Source organism: Geotrypetes seraphini, chromosome 2 (genome assembly GCF_902459505.1).
Source record: "Geotrypetes seraphini chromosome 2, aGeoSer1.1, whole genome shotgun sequence".
Classification (NCBI taxonomy): domain Eukaryota; kingdom Metazoa; phylum Chordata; class Amphibia; order Gymnophiona; family Dermophiidae; genus Geotrypetes; species Geotrypetes seraphini.
In genome coordinates this window covers 226,308,671-226,334,937 of record NC_047085.1, presented here as the reverse complement: position 1 = coordinate 226,334,937, position 26,267 = coordinate 226,308,671, and the positions used below count along the sequence as shown (strand labels likewise).

The 26,267-nt window shown below is 47.4% G+C and overlaps 1 protein-coding gene across 4 annotated transcripts in view; it reads left to right on the top strand.

The window, feature by feature from the left end:
- The window catches only part of EP300 (E1A binding protein p300), a 532,137-nt gene that overhangs the window by 252,585 nt on the left and 253,285 nt on the right, over positions 1 to 26,267 (top strand). For all 4 annotated transcript variants that reach the window (XM_033935072.1, XM_033935073.1, XM_033935071.1 and 1 more), the window contains exon 12: positions 18,536 to 18,645. In XM_033935072.1, coding sequence (XP_033790963.1) covers positions 18,536 to 18,645 — 110 coding nt within the window. The remainder of the gene's footprint in view (positions 1 to 18,535; positions 18,646 to 26,267) is intronic.

The following is a 26,267-nucleotide window of genomic DNA, read 5'->3' as shown; positions in this document are numbered from 1 at the left end:
ATTTTTAAAAAGTCCCAACAAAGATCCAAGTTTCGGCATCAGAGATGTCTTCATTAGGGGACACTGATGGACGTTTGTAGATAATTGTATAGAGAAAAGTTAGATCAGAACCAGTGGCTTATGGTAAAACTGTTGTGCAGGAACTAAAAGCTTTTAGTTCCTGAGTATTTTCTGTACTGTGCTGGTGCTGAGCATTTGCATGTGCTGATGCCTTTCCACCCAACGTTGACTTACAGGACCATCAGTTCTTAGTTTTCCATGGAGCTAAGAAGCTGTGTTATTTGAAATTCTTCCAAAGCACCTAAAACTTCTATTGTTTTGCCTTTCCAGTTTGTTTGTCATAGCTTATCCTTTTATTTCATTTCTAGTTATGTTGTTTGAAAATTTTGTCTTTTTTGGGAGGACCGTTTTTTTTGGGCCATCGGGATACTTCAAGCCTTCTCTCACACCAAGGGCATCGAGTGTTTTTTGGCTTCAGTATTACTCAACCTTCCCAGACCATACAGTCCTTCAATATTCTAAATGAGGTCTCACCAAAGTCTTATACAGGGGCATCAATACCTCCTTTTATCCCAGGACAAGCAGGCAGCATATTCTCACATGTGGGTGATGTCATCCACGGACCCCCCGATGCAGACAAGCCTCGCAAGCAGACTTGTAAAACTTTGGAAAGTTTGCGACTGCCTTACCGCACATGTGCGAGTGCCTTCCCACCCGATGTAGGGCGCGTCTCTCCTCAGCGTGTTCTCAGTTTTCTGTGGAGCCGAGAAGTCCTCATTTCGAAGCTCTGCGCTAGACTTAGTTATACGCATGCCTTCTCTCACCTTGGCTCGTGGTTTTTCCTTACAGGATCGCTGTGTTTATTGCGTGTTTTCTTTTTTTAAAAAAATTGTTTTATTTTCTTTGTGTCATGGCGGGGCCTACCCCGCGGCCTCAGCCTGCGGGCTTTGATTTAGCTGCGGCTGTGTTTTATTCTATGTCCCAGCCAGTCACAGGCTTTAAGAAATGTAGCCGATGCCAGTGCACAATCTCTCTCACTGATCCACACAAGTAATGTGTATAGTGTTTAGGACCTGGCCATCATCCGGAGTCATGTGCTTGCTGTGCTACCCTTCAAACTCGAGCCCTTAAATGTCATCGAGTTAAGTAGAAAAAATATTTGGCGGTATAGATAAGCCTTTACCTAAGGTTCTGACCCCGATTCCAACTCCGACCTCGACCCCGAATCCAGTGAAGTCTTCTGCGGGGCTACAGACTTTTATCTCGACTTCGACCTTAATCAACCTTCCTTGTTTGGGAAGTCCTTGTCTTCAGGAAAATCAACTAAATCTTCTCCTGAGGAGCCATTATCCTCACTGTCTCCTTCAGGTAAGATAGCTAAGCAAACTCCTCCAGGCATGCCACCCTTGGAACCGGTGGTTTTGAAGCTCCCCCAAGAAATGTGTCTCTCTTCTTCAAGGTCGTCTTCCTCGGAGACTATAGCCACACCAAATGTGCCAGATTCAATGGTCTTGGTACAGGTTTTGCAGAATATGTTGGCAACAATCTTGCCCAATTCACTCCTGCTTCAACTCTGCTTCATGCAGTCCAGCCTGAGCACTCAACAGTATTACAAGGAGTCGAGTCGTTGGCAGTGCCTCGAGCTCAACCTGATCACTCTATACAAGGAGTCCAGTCCTTAAGAGTGCCTCCAGAAGACTCTACACACTCTAGACAAGGAGTCGAGTCCTTAAGAGTGCCTCAAGATACCTTGCTACAAGGAGCTGAGTCTTTTTTGGTATCTCGACCTCGTACTCTGACCTCCAGTCCTACCTCGTCACATAAGGTGTTGCCCTTCTCGAGGCACAGGACAAGGTCGCCTCGACATTCATCTTTCAGACTGGATTCGACTCAGTCACCATTATTTGAGACCTACTTCTTCACGCCATCTGTCGAGGCATTCTTCGAGGCCCAGGTCTTCCTCTCGAGATGGGTCTCGTTTAATCAGACATCGAGGCTCCTCCTGTTATGGAACCTCACTGTTCTCATCAGTCGAGTTCTTCTCCTGCGAGGTTTTCTTCACATTCCAGCAGTAGGTAATCTTTGCCTCTGGACTCAGATATCAGGTATCAATATTCCAGAGAGGCTTCACCTTCGTTCTCTCTTATGAGAGGTAACTTGAGGAGTTCTCGATCACCTTCTCCTCAACGAGGTCATTCCTCTTCAGACCAGTATCCTTTACCAAGTTCCTATGTAAGATGAGTAAAGATCTTAACATATCTTTAGAATCTGACTCAAAATACTCTAAGAAATATCTGGATGAGCTTGGAATGCCTCATCCTCCTAGGGAGTCTCTCAAATTACCTATCAATGGCATTTTTTCTCAGACTTTCAAATGAAATCTTGAGACACCATATTATCCCAGGACAAGCAGGCAGCATATTCTCACATGTGGGTGACGTCATCGACGGAGCCCTCGCGCGGACAGCTTTTCAAGCAAACTTGATTGAAGTTTCAAGTTTGCTACACTGCACCACGCATGTGCATGCCTTATCGCCCACTAGAGGGCGCATCCCACCTCGTGGTCCTCAGTTCAGTTTTTTCCGCGGAGCCAGAAGCCCTGTGGAAATTGAGCTCTGTGAAATTTGCCTTCTGTCTCCGCGTCCGGTTGTTTTTTCGTCGGTCGCTGTGATTTATTTTGTCTTTTCTTTCTCTCTTGATTGTTTTCAAAAAAAAAATTAAACGAAACCCGAGTTTTTTTCTTCAGTCGGCTCCGGGGGCTCCCGTGAGCCGCGGTTGCGGCAGGCCTTGCTTCCGGCCTGTTCGGGTTTCATGTCCCGTCCTGTGACGGGTTTCAAAAAGTGCACCCGATGTGAGCGGTTACTTTCGATTACAGACCTGCACCGGTGGTGCTTGCTCTGCTTGGGGCCCGAGCATCCGACTGACACTTGTGATCGGTGCTCCACCTTTCAGGCCAGAGCGCTCCGCCGACGCTGTGCCAGGATGGCGGAGCTTTTCTCGGTCGACTCCGCGCCGGGGAAGGCCTCGACGTCGGCCTCGGCCCCGGCATCGACGTCGGCCTCGGCCCCGGCCTCGGTTCCCTCGGCCTCACCTCGACCCTCGCCTTCTTCGAAGCCTACACCCTCGCTTAAGCCTGCCTCGGGTAAGTCCTCTCTTCCTTCCTCGACTCCAGGGTTGACTAAGAAGCCATCCTCGGGCTCCTCGACGGCGGGTGGGTCGTCCTTGGCCCCGCCAAAGACTGCGGCCACTAATGCCCCGAGGGAATACTCGAGACCGAGGTCGCCCTCCAGGGAGCATCCCCCGGCCTCGGACCTACCGACCATGGTAGGGATCCCGGCGTTCCAGGATCTGTTACGCGCCCTGATTGCCTCGGAGCTCTACGGGGCCCTCGAGCAATTGCAGCAAGCTGCGACCTCGGCTGCTTCGACCTCAATGGCTCCGCCCTCGGCGGCCTCGGCCTCGACTCCCTCGGGCACTGGGGCGGCACCGGCCTCGACCCTGCCCTCGACTTCGACCTCGGGGGCCCCGCCTGAGCGAAGCGTACGGCCCCGTGACAAGGTGCGCAGGGTGCGTCGGATTTCCTCCTCCTCTTCCTCGAGGTCCTCCCGGGGTTCTTCACCCTCGGGCAGGCCTCGGACGCGGCGCCGTCCGAGAAAGCCCAAGTGGTCGTGAGGTTCTCCTCGGCGCCGTGCTCGCTCTTCGCCTCTCGGGGGTGAGGCCTCACGGGTCTCGGAGCTTCGCCTCGACAACCCGGAGTTGCTTCGTTCTCCCGTCCGAGGGGGTTCGCGTGACTCCTCGCCGAGGAGGAGGGGGCGTGCCTCGGTCCCTCGGACTCCTGGGACTTCTCCCAGAGGGTCTTCGAGACGCGGACGGTCCCCGACCCCCTCGAGGCCGTTGGATAGGGCCTCTTGGGGCTCGGGGTCCGGTAGGGGGCCGCACTACTCCCATGAGGCTTCCCCCTTCTGTTCGGCGGAGAGGTCGAGAACCCCCTCGCCACCCGTCAGACCGTCCTCCTTCACCAGTTTCGTTCAGGACATGGCACGTGCTTTGGGTCTGGACCTCATGGCGGGATCCCAATATTCTAAGGAGTTCCTCGAGGAGCAGGATCTCCCCGCTCCCCCGAGGGAAACACCGAGGCTTCCTTTGAATAAGGTCCTTCTTCAGACCTTCCTTAAAAACCTGACTTCACCTCTTACAGTCACAGCGGTGCCGTCCAAGATGGAGAACAAGTATTGAACAATCCCACCAGTCTTTGCTGGTCGAGTCAGCCCTGAAGAAGACACAACCCTCCAGGGTTTCTGCGGCGGTTCCGCCCGGTAGGGAAGGTCGGACCCTCGACAAGTTTGGTCGTCACCTCTATGCGAATTCCCTCATGGCAACCAGGGTTCTTAACTATGCCTTTACGTTCTCATCATATTTGAGGGGCAAGGTGAAGGACCTCCCTCAGTACAGGGAGGACCTGCCGGACTTCCGTAGGGAGGGGTTTGACAAGTTCATGTCCAACCTTTCTCAATTGCGCCTGTACCTCTTCCATGCGGTGTACGACGCATTTGAACTTGTCTCGAGGGTGTCGGCCTTTGCGGTAGCAATGCGCCAGCTGGCGTGGCTGCGCACCCTTGACATGGACCCTAACCTGCAGGAGCGTCTGGCGGATCTCCCTTGCGTGGGGTCCGAACTGTTCGATGAATCCCTAGAGGCGGCGACCAAGCGGTTGTCTGAGCAGGAACGCTCTTTGGCCTCCTTGGTCCGACTGAAACCTCGGGCCACGCCGCAAAAACCTTTCCGGCCACCCCCGAGGCGTTACCCTCAAAAGACGACGCCGGCCTTTTCTAGGCCTCCACCTCGGCGTCCACCTCATCAGGGGAGGGGCGGACAATCTAAGCCTCAGGCGCAGAGCGTGTCCAAGCCTGCGCCGTCCTTTTGACAGTCTGTGCGGATGGGGCGGGTTCCCCTCCGCGTTCATGCCAGAACCCCTACCCATTGGGGGTCGACTCCGGGCCTTTTATGTGGCTTGGACCGAGATAACATCCGACGCCTGGGTGCTCCGGACCGTCTCCAAGGGCTACTCTCTCAACTTCTGCGCTATGCCACCGGAACAGCCCCCCGGGGCTCGCCCATACGATCGGGCCCAGCTCCCCGTCTTCCTGGAGGAGGCCAGGGCCTTGTTGAGGCTTCGGGTGGTGGAACCTGTACCCCTCGACCAGCGGGGGCGGGGGTTTTACTCCCGTTACTTTTTGGTCCCAAAAAAGACCGGGGACTTGCGCCCCATTCTAGACCTCAGGAAGCTCAACAAGTTCCTGGTCCGGGAGAAGTTCCGGATGTTGTCACTTCCGGTTTTGTATCCTCTCTTGGAGGAAGGGGACTGGATGTGTTCCCTGGACCTGAAGGAAGCGTATACCCATGTTCCGGTGCATCCCTCCTTCCGCAAATTCTTACGGTTCCAGGTGGGCGAGCTACACCTACAGTACCGGGTCCTCCCCTTCGGCCTGGCTTCGTCCCCTCGAGTCTTCACGAAGTGTATGGTGGTGGTCGCGGCAGCCCTGAGGTCTCGGGGGCTTCAGGTCTTCCCATACCTGGACGATTGGCTGATCAAAGCCCCAACCAGGGAGGGGGTTATCTCAGCGACCCGACAGTCTATCATCTTCCTTCAGCGACTGGGGTTCGAAGTAAATTTTCCCAAGTCACAGTTGTGCCCGACCCAGTCACTTCAGTTCATAGGCGCAGTGCTGGACACTGTTCGCCTCCGTTCATTCCTCCCTCCTCCTCGTTTGGAGGCCTTGGTACGGTTGACCCGTCTGATCCTTCCTTTGCCTGTGGTGTCGGCTCAGCGCATGATGATGCTTCTGGGCCATATGGCGTCTACAGTCCACGTCACTCCATTCGCCAGACTGCACCTGAGAATTCCTCAGTGGACTCTGGCCTCTCAGTGGTGCCAGAAGTGCGATCCTGTCTCTCGTCGCATAACAGTGACTCCTTCTTTGAGACATTTGCTCCGTTGGTGGACCGACTCTTCGAATCTTTCCGGGGGTTTGCTCTTTCTCAACCCTCCCCATCGCAAAGTTCTGACCACGGACTCCTCGGAGTACGCGTGGGGGGCCCACCTCGATGGTCTGCGGACCCAGGGATTGTGGTTGGCGGAGGATCGCTGCTGTCACATCAATGTGTTGGAGCTTCGTGCCATTTTTCTGGCGGCTCGAGCGTTCTGCCACCTACTCCGAGATCAGGTAGTCCTGGTGCCATGAATACAACCAGGTGGCCATGTATTATGTGAACAAGCAAGGTGGGACGGGCTCGTGGCCCCTCTGCCAGGAAGCTCTGCGCCTTTGGGAATGGGCGATCTCCCAGAACATCTTCCTGCAGGCTGTCTATATCCAGGGAGAACGGAACTGCTTGGTAGACAAACTCAGTCGGCTTCTTCAGCCGCACGAGTGGTCACTCAACTCCAGAGTCCTGCGCGAGGTCTTCCATCGCTGGGGGACTCCACAAGTGGATCTGTTTGCTTCTCCGGACACTCTCAAACTATCCCTTTATTGTTCTCGGATGTATTCCCCGGACCGTCTAGAAGCGGACGCCTTCCTTCTCGACTGGGGAGGGAGGTTCCTTTATGCGTTTCCTCCGTTTCCCCTGATCTTGAGAACGTTGGTTCGTCTCAAATCATCCAGAGCCACTATGATTCTCATAGCGCCTCGGTGGCCTCGTCAACACTGGTTCTCCCTGCTTCTTCAACTCAGTGTCAGGGAGCCTCTGCTTCTGCCTGTGTTTCCCTCTCTGCTATCTCAGAGTCGAGGTTCGCTGTTGCATCCCAATCTTCAGTCGTTACACCTGACCGCTTGGTTCCTTGCCCCTTGACTTCGGTCCAGGTTTCTCAATCGGTGAGGGAAGTTTTGGAAGCCTCGCGCAAGGTCTCGACCAGGCTTTGTTATTCCCAGAAATGGACCAGATTTTCCTCCTGGTATTCCTCGCGTCATCTGGATCCGGATTCGGTCCCGGTGTCTTCGGTGCTGGACTATTTGTTACATCTGTCTAATTCCGGCCTGAAGACGACATCGGTTCGAGTACATCTCAGTGCCATTTCTGCCTTTCATCGGCATTTGGACGGACGTTCTCTTTCGCTTCATCCTCTGGTGACGCGTTTCATGAAGGGTCTACTCAATGTTTGCCCCCCTCTGAAGCCTCCTCCCGTCGTTTGGGATTTGAATGTTGTCTTAGCTCAACTGATGAAACCTCCCTTTGAGCCTATCGACAAGTCTCTTCTCAAATTTCTTACTTGGACGGTGGTTTTTCTGATTGCCCTCACATCTGCTCGACGGATTAGTGAGTTGCAAGCTTTGGTTGCGGACCCGCCTTTTACTGTGTTTCATCATGACAAGGTGGTTCTCCGCACCCATCCTAAATTTTTGCCTAAGGTTGTGTCTGATTTCCACCTCAATCAGTCCATTGTCCTTCCTGTGTTCTTTCCTAAGCCCCACTCCCATCCTGGCGAGACGGCGCTCCACACGCTTGACTGTAAGAGGGCGTTGGCATTTTATCTCCAACGTACCAGGTCTCATCGGAAGGTTCCTCAATTGTTTTTGTCCTTTGATCCTAATCGTTTAGGACACCCTGTTTCCAAGCGCACCTTGTCCAACTGGTTGGCTGCTTGTATTTCTTTTTGCTATGCTCAGGCTGGTCTTACGCTCCCGGGTCGAGTCACGGGGCATAAGGTCCGGGCGATGGCAGCTTCGGTTGCTTTCCTCCGATCTACTCCTATGGAGGACATATGTAAAGCTGCCACTTGGTCTTCGGTTCATACGTTCACCTCCCACTATTGTCTGGACGCTTTGTCCAGAAGCGACGGCCGGTTTGGCCAGTCGGTGTTACGTAATCTGTTTTCCTAAATTGCCATCCTCCCACCTGCCCTTTTTTGGTTGGCTTGGAGGTCACCCACATGTGAGAATATGCTGCCTGCTTGTCCTGGGATAAAGCACAGTTACTTACCGTAACAGGTGTTATCCAGGGACAGCAGGCAGATATTCTCACAACCCGCCCGCCTCCCCGGGGATGGCTTCTTTGCTAGTGATGGAACTGAGGACCACGAGGTGGGATGCGCCCTCTAGTGGGCGATAAGGCATGCACATGCGTGGTGCAGTGTAGCAAACTTGAAACTTCAATCAAGTTTGCTTGAAAAGCTGTCCGCGCGAGGGCTCCGTCGATGACGTCATCCACATGTGAGAATATCTGCCTGCTGTCCCTGGATAACACCTGTTACGGTAAGTAACTGTGCTTTCCGTTCCTGCTGTGTCAGCGAAGTTGGAATCTCAATATCGAATGGTCCACTATAAGGGATTTGAGAAGTCTCAATTATCCACCAGTCTCTTCTTATGGAATCTTCTTTAAAACGTACCAATCCTTCCAAGATTTATGGCACCGTCCCGCCTGGAAGAGAGGGCAGGACTATGGTCAAGTTTGATTGTTGCTTGTGTCAAAATTCAATCATGACAACCTGAGTTTTGAACTACAACTTTATCTTTACATCTTATCTCAAGCATTTGGAAACAGCCATGCCTGATTTTTTTTTCAAATATCTTCCACAACATCGTCTTCCAGAGTTTCAACAACTACACAACACTGGGTCAGCTTCGCATGCATCTAGTTCAATCGACGTGTGATACTTTTGAACTGTCCTCTAGGGTCACTGCCTTTTCGATGGCCATGCGTCGCCTTGCCTGGCTTTGCACCGTGGACATGGACCCGACTCTGCAAGATCGCCTAGCTAACATCCCATGCCAGGGCAATGAGTTGTTTGATGACTCTATTGAGGCAGCTACCAAGCGCTTATCTGAGCATGAGAAGTCCTTTGCTTCCATCATTAAGCCAAAGCCTTCCACAGCCAAAGGTTATAGGCCTGTTCCATCCTACCAGAGGCATTTTCCTCAAAAGGCAGCTCCTTATTCAAGGCCGCCTCCTAAGAAACAACAGTAGCAACAATGGCAGCAAAAACCTCAGACTTCTGCTGCACCTAAAGCCTCTCAGTCTTTTTGACCATCTATCAAAGAGCATAACCTCCATCGTTCAGCCTTTGTCCTCTCTTCTTACCATAGGGGGTCATCTCCATCTTTTTTACTACCGATGGGAGCTCATTACATCCAACCTCTGGGTCTTTTCTATCATCAGGGAAGGTTACTCTCTTCATTTCATCCAGATTCCTCCAGATTTTCCCCCAAGAGAGTATCTTTCCAATCCATCCCAGACCGCCCTTCTTCTTCAGGAAGCTCAAGCTCTGCTTCGTCTCCATGCCATTAAGGAAGTTCCCCTAGAACAGCAGAGCAGAGGTTTTTACTCCCATTACTTCCTAGTTCTGAAGAAGACAGGCGATCTGCGACCTGTTTTGGATTTCAGAGCACTCAACAAATTTCTTGTCAGAGACAAATTTTGGATGGTGTCTCTAGCATCTTTGTATCCCCTTGTAGATCAGAATGATTGGTTATGCTCTCTGGATCTCAAAGAGGCTTATACTCACTCGCCTCTCCATCACATTTTTTTCTCAGTGGGGGACTCCTCAGATAGATCTCTTTGCGGCTCTCCACAACAACAAACTGTCTCAATTCTGCTCCAGGATATACTCTCCTCATCGCCTCGAGGCAGATGCTTTTCTTCTGGAATGGATGAATCAGTTTCTGTATGCATTTCCTCCATTTCCTCTCATTCTCAACACACTTGTCAAACACAAACCTGCCACCATGATTCTGATAGCTCCTCGGTGGCCCAGACAACCATGGTTCTCCCTTCTACTTCAACTCAGCAGCAGGGAGCCACTACTTCTACCAGTTTTTCCCTCTCTGTTTACACAGAGTCAGGGGTCTTTGCTTCATCCCAACCTGCAGTCTCTAAACCTGACAGCTTGGTACCTCTCAACATAACTGCCACTACAGTTTTTGTAATCTGTAAAGGACATTTTAGAGGCTTCTAGGAAGCCTACCACTAGGCAGTGTTACAACCAGAAATGGACTAGGTTTTCTGCTTGGTGCACCATTCATCACAAGGAGCCTCAATCTACCTCCTTGTCTTCAGTTTTGAATTACCTCTTGCATTTATCTTAATCAGGCCTCAAATCCACATCCATTCGAGTCCATCTCAGTGCAATTGATGCTTTTCATCAGCCTATCGAAGGGAAACCCCTTTCTGCTCATCCTGTGGTTTCTAGATTTATGAAAGGACTTTTCAATGTCAAACCACCTCTTATACTGCCTCCAGTGGTTTGGGATCTCAATGTTGTTCTTGCTTAATTGATAAAGCCTCCTTTTGAACCAATGGCTTCGGCTCATCTCAAATATCTCACTTGGAAAGTGGTTTTTCTCATTGCTCTCCCATCTGCTCGCAGAGTCAGTGAGCTACAAGCTTTAGTAGCGGACCTAACAAGGTGGTCCTCCGTACTCATCCTAAAGTGGTTTCAGAATTTCATCTCAACCAATCCATTGTACTTCCAGTGTTTTTTCCAAAGCCTCATTCTCATCCTGGAGAAACAGCTCTTCATACTCTTTGACTGTAAGCGTGCTTTGGCTTTCTACTTCCTACGCACTAAGCCACACAGATCTGCACCTCAACTTTTGTCTCCTTTGATCCAAATAAGTTGGGAAATCCAATTTCCAAGCGTACCATCTCCAACTGGATGGCTGCTTGCATCTCTTTCTGCTATGTTCAGGCTGGACTGCATCTAGGGTCGAGTCACAGCCCACAAAGTCAGATCCATGGCGGCATCAGTAGCTTTCCTTAGATCCACTCCTATTTAGGAAATCTGCAAAGCTACCACTTGATCCTCGGTTTATACGTTCACCTCTCATTATTGTCTGGATTCTTTTTTCAGACGGGATGGCCATTTTGGCCAGGCAGTTTTACAAAATTTATTCTCCTAAATTGCCAACACTCCCACCATCCCATTTTGGTTAGCTTGGAGGTCACCCAGCATGTGAGAATATGCTGCCTGCTTGTCCTGGGATAAAGTACAGTTACTTACTGTAATAGGTGTTATCCAAGGACAGCAGGCAGATATTCTCACAACCCACTCACCTCCCCTGGTTGGCTTTTTAGCTAGCTATCTGAACTGAGGAGATGCTGAGGAGACGTGCACTATACGTCGGGTGGGAAAGCACTCGCGTATGCATGGTACGGCAATCGCGAACTTTCTAAAGTTTTACAAGCAAGTCTGCTTGCGAGGCTGTCCTTATCAGGGCTCCGTTGATGATGTTGCCCACATGTGAGAATATCTGCCTGCTGTCCCTGGATAACACCTGTTACGGTAAGTAACTGCTTTTCCTACTGGCCATATCTCTCCCTATGCAACCTAGCATCCTTCCAGCTTTCGCCGTCACCTGAATATTTTGAGAATACTGCCCTTATTGGTGGCCTTCTGGTGGCTTGTAAAAAGAACTAGAGTGTTGCATTGCTTCACTCTCCCAGCTCCATCCAATAAGTATGAGACAGATGAGGATGATTGTCATGAAATCTCACCTTTGTCTCTCTGTCCTTGTTTGCCTGGTTGTTGGTAGGTGAGATAATCCAAGTGACAAGTAAATGGATAATTGTTGAAATACTGATTCTAGTGCAATGTGTCTAGTGGTCCTGAACGCTAGGGTTTTGCATCTGAACTTGCAAGTTGCTTGCAGAATGTTTTCAATCAACTTATGAACACCTCATTCCCAGGGAGCTGCTCCTGCCCCCTCAGGTATTTTTTCTGGAAGCAAGTTGCTCAGAAGTGGCTCTGCTCTGCAGTTTTATTATTAGGAGATGTTTTTTTCCTAAGTGTTCAGTCAGATTCAGTATCCAGAGGTTCCCACTTGTTGGAACCTCTGCCTGGGAGAAAATGCAGACTCATGCTGAGGAAGTCTGCTGCTAGCAGGATCAACCTTCGGAGACACCTACCTAGCCAGCCTGCTTTTGTATTATTTGAGCTCAGGAGCCGTCCCCCAGGTAGCTGCTCTCATCCCTGATTTGGCTCCATCCTGGCTTGGCTAGGCATAATAGTGGTCTGGCTGTATGATTCCCCCACCCCCAAAAACACCTTCAAGGCATGAGGCTTTTCAGGGGGTTGAGGCTCAGTTCGAAAACCAAGTTTGTTCAGTGAACCTGTGAGGCAGAGTTCTTCTCTATGTCAGCTGCATTCCTAATCGGATGCAGGCAGGTACATTACCCTTTGAGTAAGACTATTATACTTTATGTGGACAATCGGGGGAGCAATTATAGCTTATGTGGACAATCGGGGGGGGGGGGGGGGCACAACCGGGGGGGGAGAGCAAAAGCGAATTTTGACGGTTTCTGCAGTCGGAGCCAAGGTTCCTCATCTTTAAAACTTCCTTCCCTACATTTTGTGTACTTTAGGGAAGTCGCCACAGTCTGTTTTTGGTGCAGTTTTACTGGTGGCGGACATTTTGGATTTTATATAATCTTTTTTTTTTTTTTTTTTAAGCCTTTATCTACCTCGAAGCCCTTCATTTTTTCTTAAAATCAGAAGGGATGGACCCTCAGGCCTTCCTACTCTTATAACATGCCAGGTTTGTGCTAGATGGCCGGCCGAGAAACATCTATGTCCTGCGTGTGGGGGAGGGACAGAAGCCTTGGGCTCAACCTCCAAGTATGAGGAATCTTCAGGAGGAACGCTCCAAAGGCACATTCCAGAGCCCTTCCGAAGGTGCAGTGGCGTGTGGTGGCCGCGTAGGAAGTCCCTGTCAAGATCCTCGAGAACTCCAATACAAGGCTTCACCCTGAATTTTATGAGACTTATGTGGCATGCTTATTTGAACAGCCGAGGGTTTTCGGTGTCTGCATTCAGCTGAATGGAGGTGATGGCACAGGGGGATCTCTCCTCAGTATAGGCCCCGACCAGAGAAGGACAAAGAGCTGGACCAGGAGTTTCAGTATGACATAGTTTAAGAGGATTGAAAGTCCTGATTAGAGAATGACACGGTGATTGTTACCCGTGGCTAGCCGCGAGTAGCCGTGGGTAACCCGCCGAAACGGGGAAAGAAAAAATAGTGGTTGCTGCGGGGCGGGGACAAAGCCATTCACTGCCCCGTGGAGCGGTGAATGAACTTGTCTCCGCAGTGAGGCAATGAAGGATTGCGCGGTCCAGCAGCCTCCACCTTCCCGATCGTAGCGTTCCGCCATCTCCCTCCCTCCCTCCACCTTACCTTAGATGCAGAGTTTGCCGGCTTTCTTTTTCGTCCTACATTTTGATGATTGGCTAATTAGAGCCCCGTCCAAGGAACAATTTTAACTGGCAGTTTTTGAGAGTGGTCCAACTCGTACAGGATTTGGGATGGATTATCAGCTTCAAGAAGAGCCAGCTGGAGCTGACTCAGCATCTGGAGTACCTGGGAGTTTTGTTCAACATGGCCTTGGGCCAGGCCTTTCTTCCAGAGCCACGTGGACTAAAGCTCCACAAGCAGATTTCAGACCTGCTTCAGAGTCCAGCTTCCATAGTGTGGAATTATCTGCAGGTCCTAGGGTCGTTGGTGGAAGCCATAGAGGTGAGTGCAAGAGTGAACATGAGGCTTCTCCAAGACTCTATTCTCTCTCGATGGTCTCCTCAGATGGACTGTCTTCAGCAACCATTTCCCTGGATTCCGGAAGTGAAGAGCAGTATGCAGTAGTGACAGCAGCCAGCTGCCCTCTTAAGGGGCATGCGTCTCCAAATTTCCTCCTGGGATATTCTAATAACTGATGCCAGCCTTTATGGGGATAGGAGGGGGGTCATTGCAATGGACACCCAGTTCAGGGATGTTGGACACTGGCTCAGCAAAGTGGTCCATAAATTGACTAGAACTCAGAGCCATTCAACTAACACTTCAGGCACTGGAGATGTCTCTGGAAGGCAAAGCAGTCAGTCTTCATGGACAGTGCAACAGCGGTGGCCTATGTCAGCTGGCAAGGAGGCACTAGAAGCGCCCCTTTATACCTAGAAGCTCAGTTCCTCTTTTGGTGGGCAGAAGCACATTTGCAGGCCCTCTTGACCGTGCATGTAGTGGAAGTGGAAAATGCAGTCCAACTTTCTCAGTTAGAAGACTCTTAACCCAGGGGAATGACCTCTGACCCCCAGGTGTTCTCCTCCATAGTTTGTTGGTGGAGGAATCCACAGATGGATCTGATAACATCGGCTGCAAAATCAAAGGTGGATCGCTTTTACAGCAAAAGATACCAGCCCAGAAGCGCAGGATTGGATTTCTTAATCCAGCTGTGGCCAGAGAAAGGGCTCTTGTACGTGTTTCCCCCCATGGCCCATACTAGGGCGAGTCGTCTACAGGATTGCAAGTCATCTAGGGTTAGTAGTCCTAGTAGTGCCCGATTGGCCCCACAGACTGTTATTTGCAGACCAAGTTTACCTCTAGAGGTACAAATATCTAAGACTGCCAATTTAAGTAGATTTTCACTCGGGAACCATTCCCTATCGAGAATCTGGAATATTTTTGGCTTATGGCATGACTCTTGAGTGGGCGGTCCTGATAAGCAAGGGTTACTCGAATGTGATCATTTCAACTCTGCTTATAGCTAAGAAGCCATCAACGGTAGTAGCCTATGCCAAAGCCTGGAAGTCCTTTCAGCACCAGGTGCTGTGGGTGATATAGAGTCTATATGAACTCCGATTTTGGTAGTCTTATACTTTTTGCAAGAAGGACTTCAGAAGGGTCTGTTGGTCGGATTGCTGAAGGTGCAGATATCAGGCCTTTCCTGTTTCTAGGCTTGAGGGGGAAAGAGGCTCTCTGTCCTCTCACCCAGATGTTTTCAAGTTCATTAAAGGGGCTCTTCATTTGCTCCCCCTGGTGCATCTCCCTTTCCCTTTCTGTTAATTTAACACAATATTACAAGATCTCAGAGCACCATATAAGCCCTTACAGGAGACTTCCCTTCTGAATCTTACAGTTAAGACGGTGTTTCTGGTAGGAATTATGTCAGCAAGATAAGTTTCCAAGTTTCAAACTTTGTCCTGCAGGGAACCATTCCTTAAGTTTATGGAAGTGGGGCTCCTTGTGCACAGTTCCGACTTTCTTACCAAAATTAGTTTTGGCCTTCCATGTCAATCAAGAAGTCTGTTTGCCTGCTCTTCACCCTACAGGTTCTAAGAAAAAGGATAAAGCTTTGCATTTGCTGGATATCAAGTGAGTTCTTCTCTGGTACCTCAAAGTTACTAATGAGTTTCGCATATCGAATCACCTTTTTGTTTTGACCAGTCATGCCAAGAAAGGGAGGCCAGTGTCTAGAATCTCGATTTCCTGATGTATTAAAATGACCATTTCCTCCATGTATGTGGGCTGCGGTAAGCAGCCGCTGATCACGTTGAAAATGCACTCCATTATAGAAGTCGCTACCTCATGGACAGAACCTTGGGCAGTTTCACCCAAGGAAATCTGTAGAGCAGCTACTTGGCCTACCTCTAATATCTTTACCATGTTCTATAGGGTGGACGTAGCAGCCAGAAAAGACACCACTTTCAGGTCCTCCATTTTGAAGCAGGCTCAGCAGGGCCACCGTAAGACTCTGGGGACAGCTTTGGTACATCCCTAATGTTCAGGATTTCTAGACAACATTGCACCAGAAAGAAAGAAAGATTATTTCCTCGATAATCTCCTTTCTTGTAGATGTCTAGTGGTTCTGAAGCCCCGCATTGTCAATGGGCTTCGCTTAACGCGTGGGTATGTATGTATATGTATATATATATATATATATATATATATATATATATATCTCACAAGTACGTAAAGTCTGGTTTAAGTCTCTGCTTGATAGTAGGACACGCAAGTAGCTACAAGCTGTATATAAGATTAATGTTGATTGCACACAGTTTTAGTATCTGTTTTGATAGTTATTTGAATGTTATAATGTTTATGTATGTTTGTTACAGAACAGAATGTAGTGCCGGGGATTTTTCCCTTGTTTCCCTCCTTCCGGTTATGTCTGTCATTGCAGTGCTCCTTGATTGCTTTTATATAAACTGAGGGGGCAATAGTAGCTCTCTGGGAAGGAGATGGAGTTCAAAAGATGTCTGACAGCATTCTGCAATCAACTTAGTTTCAGATGCAAAACCCTAGTGTTCAGTACCACTAGACCAGTGGTCTCAAACACAACCCATTTGTAGGGCCACATTTTGGATTTGTAGGTACTTGGAGGGCCACAGAAAAAAATAGTTAATGTCTTATTAAAGAAATGACAATTTTGCATGAGGTAAAACTCTTTATATTTATAAATCTTTCCTTTAACTGTTAAAGGAAAGATTTATAAATATAAAGAGTTTTACCTCATGCAAAATTGTCATCTTTTGAACTCCATCGTTAGATAGATTGTGAGCCCATCGGTACAGAGAGGGAAAAATGCTTGAGTACCTGATTGTAAAAACCGCTTAGATAACCTTGATAGGCGGTTTATAAAATCCTAATAATAATAAACTTAAACTATTTTTTTCTGCAGCCCTCCAAATACCCTATTTTTTCTGTGGCCCTCACAGTTAGTTTAACATCTTTCCTTTCTCAGAACTGACACATTTCAATCACTATATTGAAAATAAAATATTTTCCCTACCTTTGTTGTCTGCTGACTTCATTTTTCTGTGCTTTTGTGTTTCCAGGGCCTTCTTGTCCTTTGACTGTTTTTCTCTCTGTCTTCACGTTCTGCTTTGCATCCATCTTTGGCATTAACTTACCATTCATATTTTCCCTTTTTTCTGCTTCTTCTCAAAATCTATATTTCCATGTCTTCTCTTCCCTTCCTATCTCTCTCTGCTTCCCTCCCTATTTCCATGGTCTGACATCTCTCTCCTTCCCTCCAGTGTAACATTTCTCTTTTCCTTCTTCCTTTCTGCCCCCTGCAGTCCATCTCCCTTCCCTTCCTCCTTTCTGGCCCCCCTCCCAGTCCAACATTTCTCCCTCCTTTCCACCAGTCCAACATTTTTTTTCTCTTCCTCCTGTATGCTTCTCCTCTGATCCTCCTTCCCTCAACCAAACAACATCTGTCTCTCTCCCTCCATGAGTCCAACTTTTCACTCTCTGCCCTCTCCCCCTTCCTCAGTGTAACATTTCTCCTTCCCTCCTTTCTGTCCTCCCCATCCATCTTGCCCTCTCCATGAGTCCAACACTTTCTGCCTCCTGCACGCTTTCTCTCTGTCCTTGCCTCTTCCCTCAGTGGCATTCCTCCTTCACACTCTGCAACCCAACATGCTCTCTCCCCATGCACCATCTCACCCTCCCCTCCAGTGTGTAGTACATTTCCTTTCCCTCCCTTTCTGCCAGGTCCAGCAGTACCTCTTCTCCCTTCCTTTTACCTCCCCCTTGTTCAGCAGTACCCCTTCCCCCTTGTCCAGCAGTACTTTGGACACACTGGGCAGGAAGAGAAGCTCCGGCGTCGGCTGACTAGCAACTTCCTGCAGCCGCATCATATGCCAGGACTCCTGCCTTCGCGTATCTGCTGGATACGCGAAGGCAGGAGTTCCTGTATACGATGTGGCTGCAGGAAGTTGCTAGTCAGCTGACGCCGATGCCGGAGCTTCTCTTCCTGCCCAGTGTGCAAGATCGCACTTGTGTCAGCTGACTTGCAACTGCCTGTGTATGCCGGGACTCCTGCCTTCGCGTATCTGACAAATACATGAAGGCAGGAGTCCTGGCATACAAGCACATGCCCAGATTGCGGGATCGGGTTGCCCAGTTGCAATTGCCCAGATTGTGAGTTTGGGTACTAGACTGCGGGCTGCAAAATAGCATCGGGGGGAGGGGGTGTCGCGTGCTGCCCATGGGCCGCAAGTTTGAGACTGCTACACTAGAAACATCTACAAGAAAGGAGATTGTAGAGGTAAGAACCTAATCTTTCTCTGAAGGGTGGAAAAGTTCAAGTTTATTTGATATATCATCTATAAATAAGAGTATCTAAGCTGTTTACAGTTTTTAAAAAGGAGGGTCAAACAAGGAGGCAACAATTTATTTTCAAAAGTGAGGGTAGAATAAGGGAAGAACAAACAAGATAGCCATATTGGAATATATAGAAGTTTTAAGAGCAAATAAAGGAAAATTCAAAGACTAACTTGAGATCTAAACCTCTCATAAATGTAGAGGAGGTAGTACTCTTGTTTAAATCAGTGGTCTCAAACTCAAACCTGTTGCAGGGCCACATTTTGGATTTGTAGTTACTTGGAGGGCCTCAGAAAAAATAGTTAATATCTTATTAAAGAAATGCCAATTTTGCAAGAGGTAAAACTCTGTATAATCTATAAATCTTTCCTTTTGGCTAAGTCTTAATAATAATATTGTAATTTATAGCTAAAGAGACATGTGATCAAGAAACTTTTATTTTACTTTTGTGATTATGATAAACATACCGAGGGCCTCAAAATAGTATCTGGTGGGCCACATGTGGCCCCTGGGCCATGAGTTTGAGACCACTGGTTTAGATGGTCTTGTTATGGGTCATTTGTTGATGCATGTAACAGGAAGCAAGTCTTGATTAAATAAAAGAAGGCATTGCAGTATATTTGTCATTATAACCCTGGCTTCTTTTTGGTGGGAATTTGTATGACAAACAGGTGTGAATCAGTTTGGACAGATGGGCATGCATATGCCATCCATGGGACCCCGAACAACAGCCCCGCTCCAGCATTCTGCACAACTAAGCCAAGCTGGATCTATGAACCAGGTTAGGCCATCCTGCATGTAATAGATACATCCCTTATGATGGGTCTTGTTAATGGTTGGGTTCCCTAGGTGGTATTGCTAACAAGTACTAGGACATGAGGAAATTAAGTCTTCTGACTATACAAGACTTTCAAAATTACATGGAAAAATTGCCTTAATAGAATGTGGAAATCCAAACTGCTGTCAGATAATTGCTAGCACTATTCCTCCTCTTTAAGAACTCTGAAATGCATGATTTTCGAATGTTTTAAAATATGTCTATTTTGGTCAGAAATATGGCAGATCACTAATAGTTCTGCAGGCATTTCTTATGATATAATTTTACACTCCCTTCATCCATAATTTGCCAATTCATTGTGCAATCCTAAATTAATAGATGTTTTTAATAATTATTGATATTCAACATATTCTTATAAATTGGAAGTCTGCTCATTTCTTAAACTATACTTTTTGGTGGACTCCAGTTTGATTTTAAAAATATTTTGAACTACACATAGCTGAAAATGTTCTTCCTTCAGCTCTCAAATCTCCATATGGAGAAATTTTGAAAGTTTGGGCTGCTGAGTTTAAACATGGCCGGGCAAGCATTGTTAGTGAAGAAATTTCTGGATGTCCAAAAACAGCAACAGCTGATGAAATCTTGATGGAAAATCGCCAGTTGACCCTAAATGAGATTTCATCAGAACGTGTTTATACCATCCTACACAAATATTTAGGCATGAGGAAGTTGAGTACAAGATAGGTGCCTTATTTGCTAGCAGTTGACCAAAAATGGGTTCAACTGGACATTTTGAAAATATGCCTTGATAATTTTAAGTGCAATGAGAGTGACTTTTTGCAGCATTTTTTGACTGTGGATGAGACTTGGGTTCATCTCGTATTCCTGAGACAAAACAATTCAAACAATGGACAACAGAGGAACCGACTTCAAAGAAAGTGAAAACAGCTCTGTCAACTGGGAAGGTGATGGCGATAGTGTTTTGGGATTTCCACAGGTTAATTTTTATTGACTATCTGGAAAAGGGAAAAATCATTGATGACCAATACTATGCTGGCTTATTACAATGTCTTAAGTGCCAAAATCAAGATGAAACATCCTAATTTGGCCAAGAAAAAGCTCTCTTCCACCAGGACAATGCACCGGCTCAAACATCAACAATGAGCAGACAGATGAAGAAATGTTTTTATAGATTAGGAAAGCTGGAGAAAAGGGCAACACTATAATAATGGGTGATTTCAATTACTATATAGTTCAGTAGAGCATAATTCAATTATCAGAGAAAGAGCAAAAATTATGCTTGACCTAGTAATGACCACTCCACTGACCACTATGTTTGAAGTACGTCTGTATATCATGTCATTTGTTCTGCCAATATGTCCTGGTATTGTTTAGCATTTCTAATTTTTAATTTGCTTTTATGATATTTTTCATTGTACACCGCCTAGAAGTTTGATTAAGCGGTATAAAAATTTTTAAATAAACTTGAATATAGGATGAGAGAAAATCGCAGTATATTGTACTAAGCTAAACACAGCATATAATATGTGGAGAAAACCACCTCAGTTAATGCTTCATGGGCTCAAAAAATCTCCACAGCAATATTTACTGTGATTCTATCACAGTGTCCATATAGTGTTTCATCCATAGGATCAGTCAGCATCAATATCAAAAAGCAAACGCTACAGTGCAGTGTTCTCCCCAGAAATTTTTTTCTGCTGGGTGGCATGAAAAAGTAGCTGGGTGGGGGCGGGATGGGGAAATTTGGTGGTGGGGAAAATTAACCCCCTCTTTTACTAAGGTGCGCTAGCATTTTTAGTGCGCGCAAACCCCTGCGCTACGTGGGAAAACTAGCGCCAACTCAATGCTGGCGTTAGCATCTAGCGCGCATGGCAATTCCTCCGCGCGCTAAGCGCACACTAAAACCACTATCGTAACTTAGTAAAAGGAGCCCTAAATGTATATTTTTATTAGTTAATTATTATTATTATTTTCCAATGCTCAATATGACTTCCTTTTTTAAGGTTTGATACTTGTGCCAGAATATTTTTACTAAATTTAAGAAGTATTTGCCCTCTTTCAAATGGTATAGAGGTTTAAAAAAGGGAAAGGCATTAATGAAGTCATTAGGGTCAATCTAGCCATTTATTTCTGCATGAATTTAAACAACTAAAAAAAAAGATAAATATAGCTCATCTAGTCATACAAGAAATGGCTCTACAGCAGGGGTGCTCACACTTTTTGGGCTTGCGAGCTACTTTTAAAATGACCAAGTCAAAATGATCTACCAACAATAAAATTTTTTAAAAAACACAAAGCACAATGTACACAGAGAAAATGTTAATTATCATTTATATTCCGCGGGTTTTCAAAGAGGTCAAGGCAGACGATTCTATGCAATGTCACCTCAGGAACAACTATACAAAAATAGACAAATATACCCCCTCCCTTTTTACTAAATCGCAATACTGGTTTTTAGAGCAGGGAGATGCACTGAATGCCCTGCGCTGCTCTCGATGCTCATAGGCCCCCTGCGCTAAAAAACGCTATTACAATTTAGTAAAAGGGGGCCATAGTGCAAAATATAAACAGCAGATATAAATTCTTAAAACAGACACATTTTGATCACTAAACTGAAAATAAAATCATTTTTCCTACCTTTTTGTCTGGTGATTTCATGAGTCTCTGTTTGCACTTCCTTCTTCTGACTATAAATCAAATATTTTTTTCTTTCTGTCCCTCCCTTTTTCTTTCTGTCTCTCTTTCTTTCTCCCTCCCACTGCCCCCCAAGCCATCGCGCCAATTTCTCCACTTCCCCGATTCTTTCCCTACCCCCTAAGCCACCATGCCGATTTCTCCCTGCTTCCATGAGCCAGACTAGGAATGTACAAGCGCCGGACTCACAAGACTTCACCTCCGATGTCAATTCTTATGTCGGAGAGGAAGTTCCAGGCCAGCCAGGCAGCGATTGGCTGGCCCAGAACTTCCTCTGTGACGTTAGAATTGACGTCGGAGATGAAGTCTTGCGAGTCCGGCGCTTGTATGCGCCTGGCCTGGCTCAGGGAGGCAGGAAGAAAAGGATTGCCAAGGCAACGTGATCGACTCGCATTGCCTTTGCGATCTACTGGTCGATCGCGCTCGACCATTTGGGCACCCTGCTGTTATGGTATCCTGTCCTGACCTGAGGAAAGGGGTTTAGTCCCCAAAAAACTGCCTTATTTCCATTTCCTATTTATAAACTTTAATCAATAGATACAATACTACTTGATTCTACGTAAAGCAACAACAAAATTTTTTTTTCTACCTTTTGTTGTTTCTGCTTTAATCATCTTGTCTTCACTCTTCCTTCTAGCCAGCATTTGTCCGCTCTGTCTTCCATACAGCATCAGCCCCTTCCATCCACTGTCCGCCCTCTCCCCGTTCCATATGGCATCTTCCCTCTTTTTATGCTCCTTCAATAAACTGTCTATCCTTTGCCCCTTCTCTTCTCCTTTGTACATGATTGATTTCAGCTCTGCCACCTCTCCATTTTTCTCTATCAACATCCCGTCCCCTATGTTCTGGCAACTCTCTCTTCTCCTTTCTTTCCTTCACACCCCATAGTCTGGTATCTTCCCTTCCCTGATTCTCTGTCATCTCACTTCTTTCCTTTTCTTCCATCTCTTCCTCCCCCTCCATGCTCTGACATCTTCTCCTTCCTTTCCCCCTTCCTTTTCCCTTGGTCTGGCATACTTTCCTCCTTCCCTCCAATCCCTGGCATCTCGTTTCATTCCCTCCCTCATCTTCTTTCTCCCTCCAGTTGGGTGCAGCAAGTATCTCCCCCTCTGCTCCCTTTCCTCCTTCAGTCACCCAAGGCCTGGCGTCATGAACTTCTTCAGGCAGCAGCATTCACAATTCGCTGCTGTTGCCAGCTTCGGGCCTTCTTCTCTGTCGGGTCCTGCCTTCATAGAAACAGAAGTAGGCAGGACCCAGCAGAGAGGAAGGCCTGAAGCTGGCAACAGCAGTGAATTGTAAATGCTGTTGCAAGCCGAAGAAGTTCATGATGCCAGGCCGAGCACCCGGGGCAGACTGCTACTCTCCCCCCCCCCCCCACGACCCTCCTATCTCTCCCTCCCTCCCATCATGAGACTCTAAACAGCACTACTCTACTCTAAGCATGCTGCTTCAGGGCTTTCTCCTGCCGTGATTCCCTCTGGCACGAAACTGATGAGGGAAGGAGGGAGAGATAGGAGGGTCGGATCGGGTTTGGGGGGGCGCCCGGAATGATGATGAGGCTGCTGCTGCTGCCAGCGAATCCAGCAAGGGTGAGTCCCCAAAGCACAGCACTGGCGGGGCCCCCACTGACCATTTCAGGCCCTAGGCCTGTGCCTACTGGGCCTATCCTTTAATCCGACCCTGCTTTCCCCCCCCACATGCCGTGACATCTCTCTCTTCCACTCCATGGTATGGTATCTCCTTTCCCTCCCTCCCATGATCTTTGCATCTCTTTCCTCCTTTTCCTGATCTTCCTTCTCCCTCCTTCCCTCTCTCTTCCCAGTTGGGTGCAGCAGCATTTCTCTTCCCCTCCCCCCATTGGGTACAGCAGTATCATCAGCATTTCTCTTTCCTCCCCCCAATTTGGTACAGCAGAAGCAGCATTTCTCTTCACCCTCCCCCCTAATTGGGTGCAGCAGCATGACTCTTCCCCCTCCCCCTGTTGGGTACAGCAGCAGCATCATCAGCATTTCTCTTAACCTACCCCCAATTGGGTACAGCAGAAGCACCAGCATTTCTCTTCCCCCTCCCCCTCTAATTGGGTACAGCAGCATTTCTCCTCCCATTCACCCCCCCCCCCCTCCCCCGTCTCACACACCCGGCAGATTCGCTACAGACAAAGGTAAGTTGCAAGTTTCCCTTCGTCGCTGACCTATCTCCCAAAGGTCAGCGACAGAGGGAAGCTTACAACTTGCTGCTCTTTCTTACTTCGGGCCTTTCTCGTTGCCGGGTCCTGCCTTCGCGGAAACAGAAAGTAGGCAGGACCCGGCAGCGAGAAAGGCCCGAAGTAAGCAAGAGCAAGTAAGCTTCCCTCCGTGGCTGGCCTATCTCCCGCATGCTCCGGGGCTCTAATGGTCCGTGCTGGCTTCTCTTCCCTACCCCCCCCCCCCCCCCCCCCCCCCCGACGTAACTTCTGGTTTCGGAGGGAAGCCGGGTTCGAGTCGCTTGCTGGGTTTTGTTTTGTTTAAAGTCTGGCGGGAGTCTTTCGGCGGCTCTTCAGGCTGCGTGTTAAGCAGTGGTGGCAGCAGGATTCGGCAGATGACAGCCGGGCGGTAATCTAAATTTGCTGGGCGGAGCACCCGGCTGAAAAGCACTGGGGAGAACACTGCAGTGTACTAACACCAAGCATTGTTGAAACTAAGCAGGAAAAACTTATCTGTAGCTTCATTCAGGCACAAAACTACTGCTTGTTTCTTCCACACACCAATATTGGGTATTGGTGTGTGGAAGAAACATGCAGTTAGGGGGGTGGGTCATTAGAGTGGGCAGACTTGATGGGCCGTGGGCCTTTTCTGCCGTCATTTTCTAGGTTTCTATGATAAAATGAGGAAAATGGTTAAAAAGAAGCTAAAAGGATCAGTTGCAAAGGTTAGGACTGTAAACCAGGCGTGGATGCTATTTAAAAATACCGTTGTGGAAGAAGCCCAGACCAGGTGTATTCCACGTATCAGCAAAGGTAGAAAGAAGAAGAAATGAGAGCCGGCGTGGTTAAAAGGTGAAGTGAAAGAGGCTATTGGAGAAAAAAAAACCCCACAACCTTTAAAGAATGGAAAAAGGATCCGAATGAAGAAAATAAGAAGAAGCACAAGGACTGGCAAGTTAGATGCAAAGCATTGATAAAGACAGCTAAGAATGAATATGAAGAGAAACTTGCAAAGGAAGCAAAAACTCATAGCAATTTTTTTAGGTGCATCAGAAGCAGAAAACCTCTGAGTGAATTTGGGGGACCGTTTGACCAAGGAGCGAAAGGGGTGCTCAGGGAGGATAAGGCCATAGCGGAAAGACTAAATGAATTCTTTGCTTCGGTCTTTACCGAAGATGATGTAAGAGATCTACCTGAACCGGAAATGATTTCAAGGGTGATGATGTGGAGGAACTGAAAGAAATCTCTGTGAATCTGGAAGATGTACTGAGCCAAATCGACAAAATGTGATAAATTGCCAGGACCGGATGGTTGGTATACATCACAGGGTACTGAAAGAACTCAAACATGAAATTGCTGACCTGCTGTTAGTGATCTGTAACCTGTCGCTAAAATCATCTGTAGTACCTAAAGATTGGAGGGTTGCCAATGTTACACCGATTTTTAAAAAGGGCTCCAGGGGAGATCCGGAAAATTACAGACTGGTAAGCCTCACCTTGGTGCCGGGTAAAATGGTAGAAATGATTATAAAAAATAAAATTGTGGAACACGTAGACAAACATGATTTAATGAGACAGAGTCAGCATGGATTCAGCTGAGGGGGATCTTGCTTCACAAATTTGCTTGACTTCTTTGAAAGTGTGAATAAACATGTACATAAAGGTGAGCCAGTTGATATAGTGTATCTAGATTTTCAGAAAGCTTTTGATAAAGTTCCTCACGAGAGGCTCTTGAGAAAATTAGAGTCATGTGATAAGTGGCAAAGTTTAGTTGTGGATTAGGAATTGGTTATCGAATAGAAAACAGAGGATAGGGTTAAATGGTCATTTTTCTCAATGGAGGAGAGTAAACAGTGGAGTGCTGCAGGGGTCTGTACTGGGACCGGTACTATTTAACTTATTTATAAATGATCTGGAAATTGGAACGACAAGTGAGGTGATTAAATTTGCAGATGACACTAAACTGTTCAAAGTTGTTAAAACGCATGTGGATTGTGAAAAATTGCAGGCGGACCTTAGAAAATCGGAAGACTGGGCATCCAAGTGGCAGGTGAAATTTAATGTGGACAAATGCAAAGTGATGCAGATTGGGAAGAATAACCTGAATCACAGTTACCGGATGCTAGGGTCCACCTTGGGGGTTAGTGCCCAAGAAAAGGATCTGGGTGTCATTGTAGACAATACGATGAAACCTTCCACCCAATGTGCGGCAGTGGTCAAAAAAGCAAACAGGATGCTAGGAATTATTAAAAAAGGGATGGTTAACAAGACTAAGAATGTCATAATGCCCACTGTATCGCTCCATGGTGCGACCTCATCTGGAGTATTGCGTTCAGTTCTTGTCTCCTTATCTCAAGAAAGATGTAGTGGTGCTAGAAAAGGCTCAAAGAAGAGCAACCAAGATGGTAAAGGGGATGGAACTCCTCTCGTATGAGGAAAGACTAAAACGGTTATGGCTCTTCAGCTTGGAAAAGAGACGGTTGAGGGGAGATATGATTGAAGTCTACAAAATCATGAGTGGAGTAGAACGGTTACAAGTGGATCAAATTTTTTTTTTTTTTTTTTGCTCCGTCAAAAATTACAAAGACTAGGGGACCCTTGATGAAGTTACATGGAAATACTTTTAAAACCAATAGAAAGGATTTTTTTTCACTCAGAGAATAGTTAAGCTCTGGAATATGTTGCCAGAGGATGTGGTAAGAGCGGATAGTGTAGCTGGTTTTAAGAAA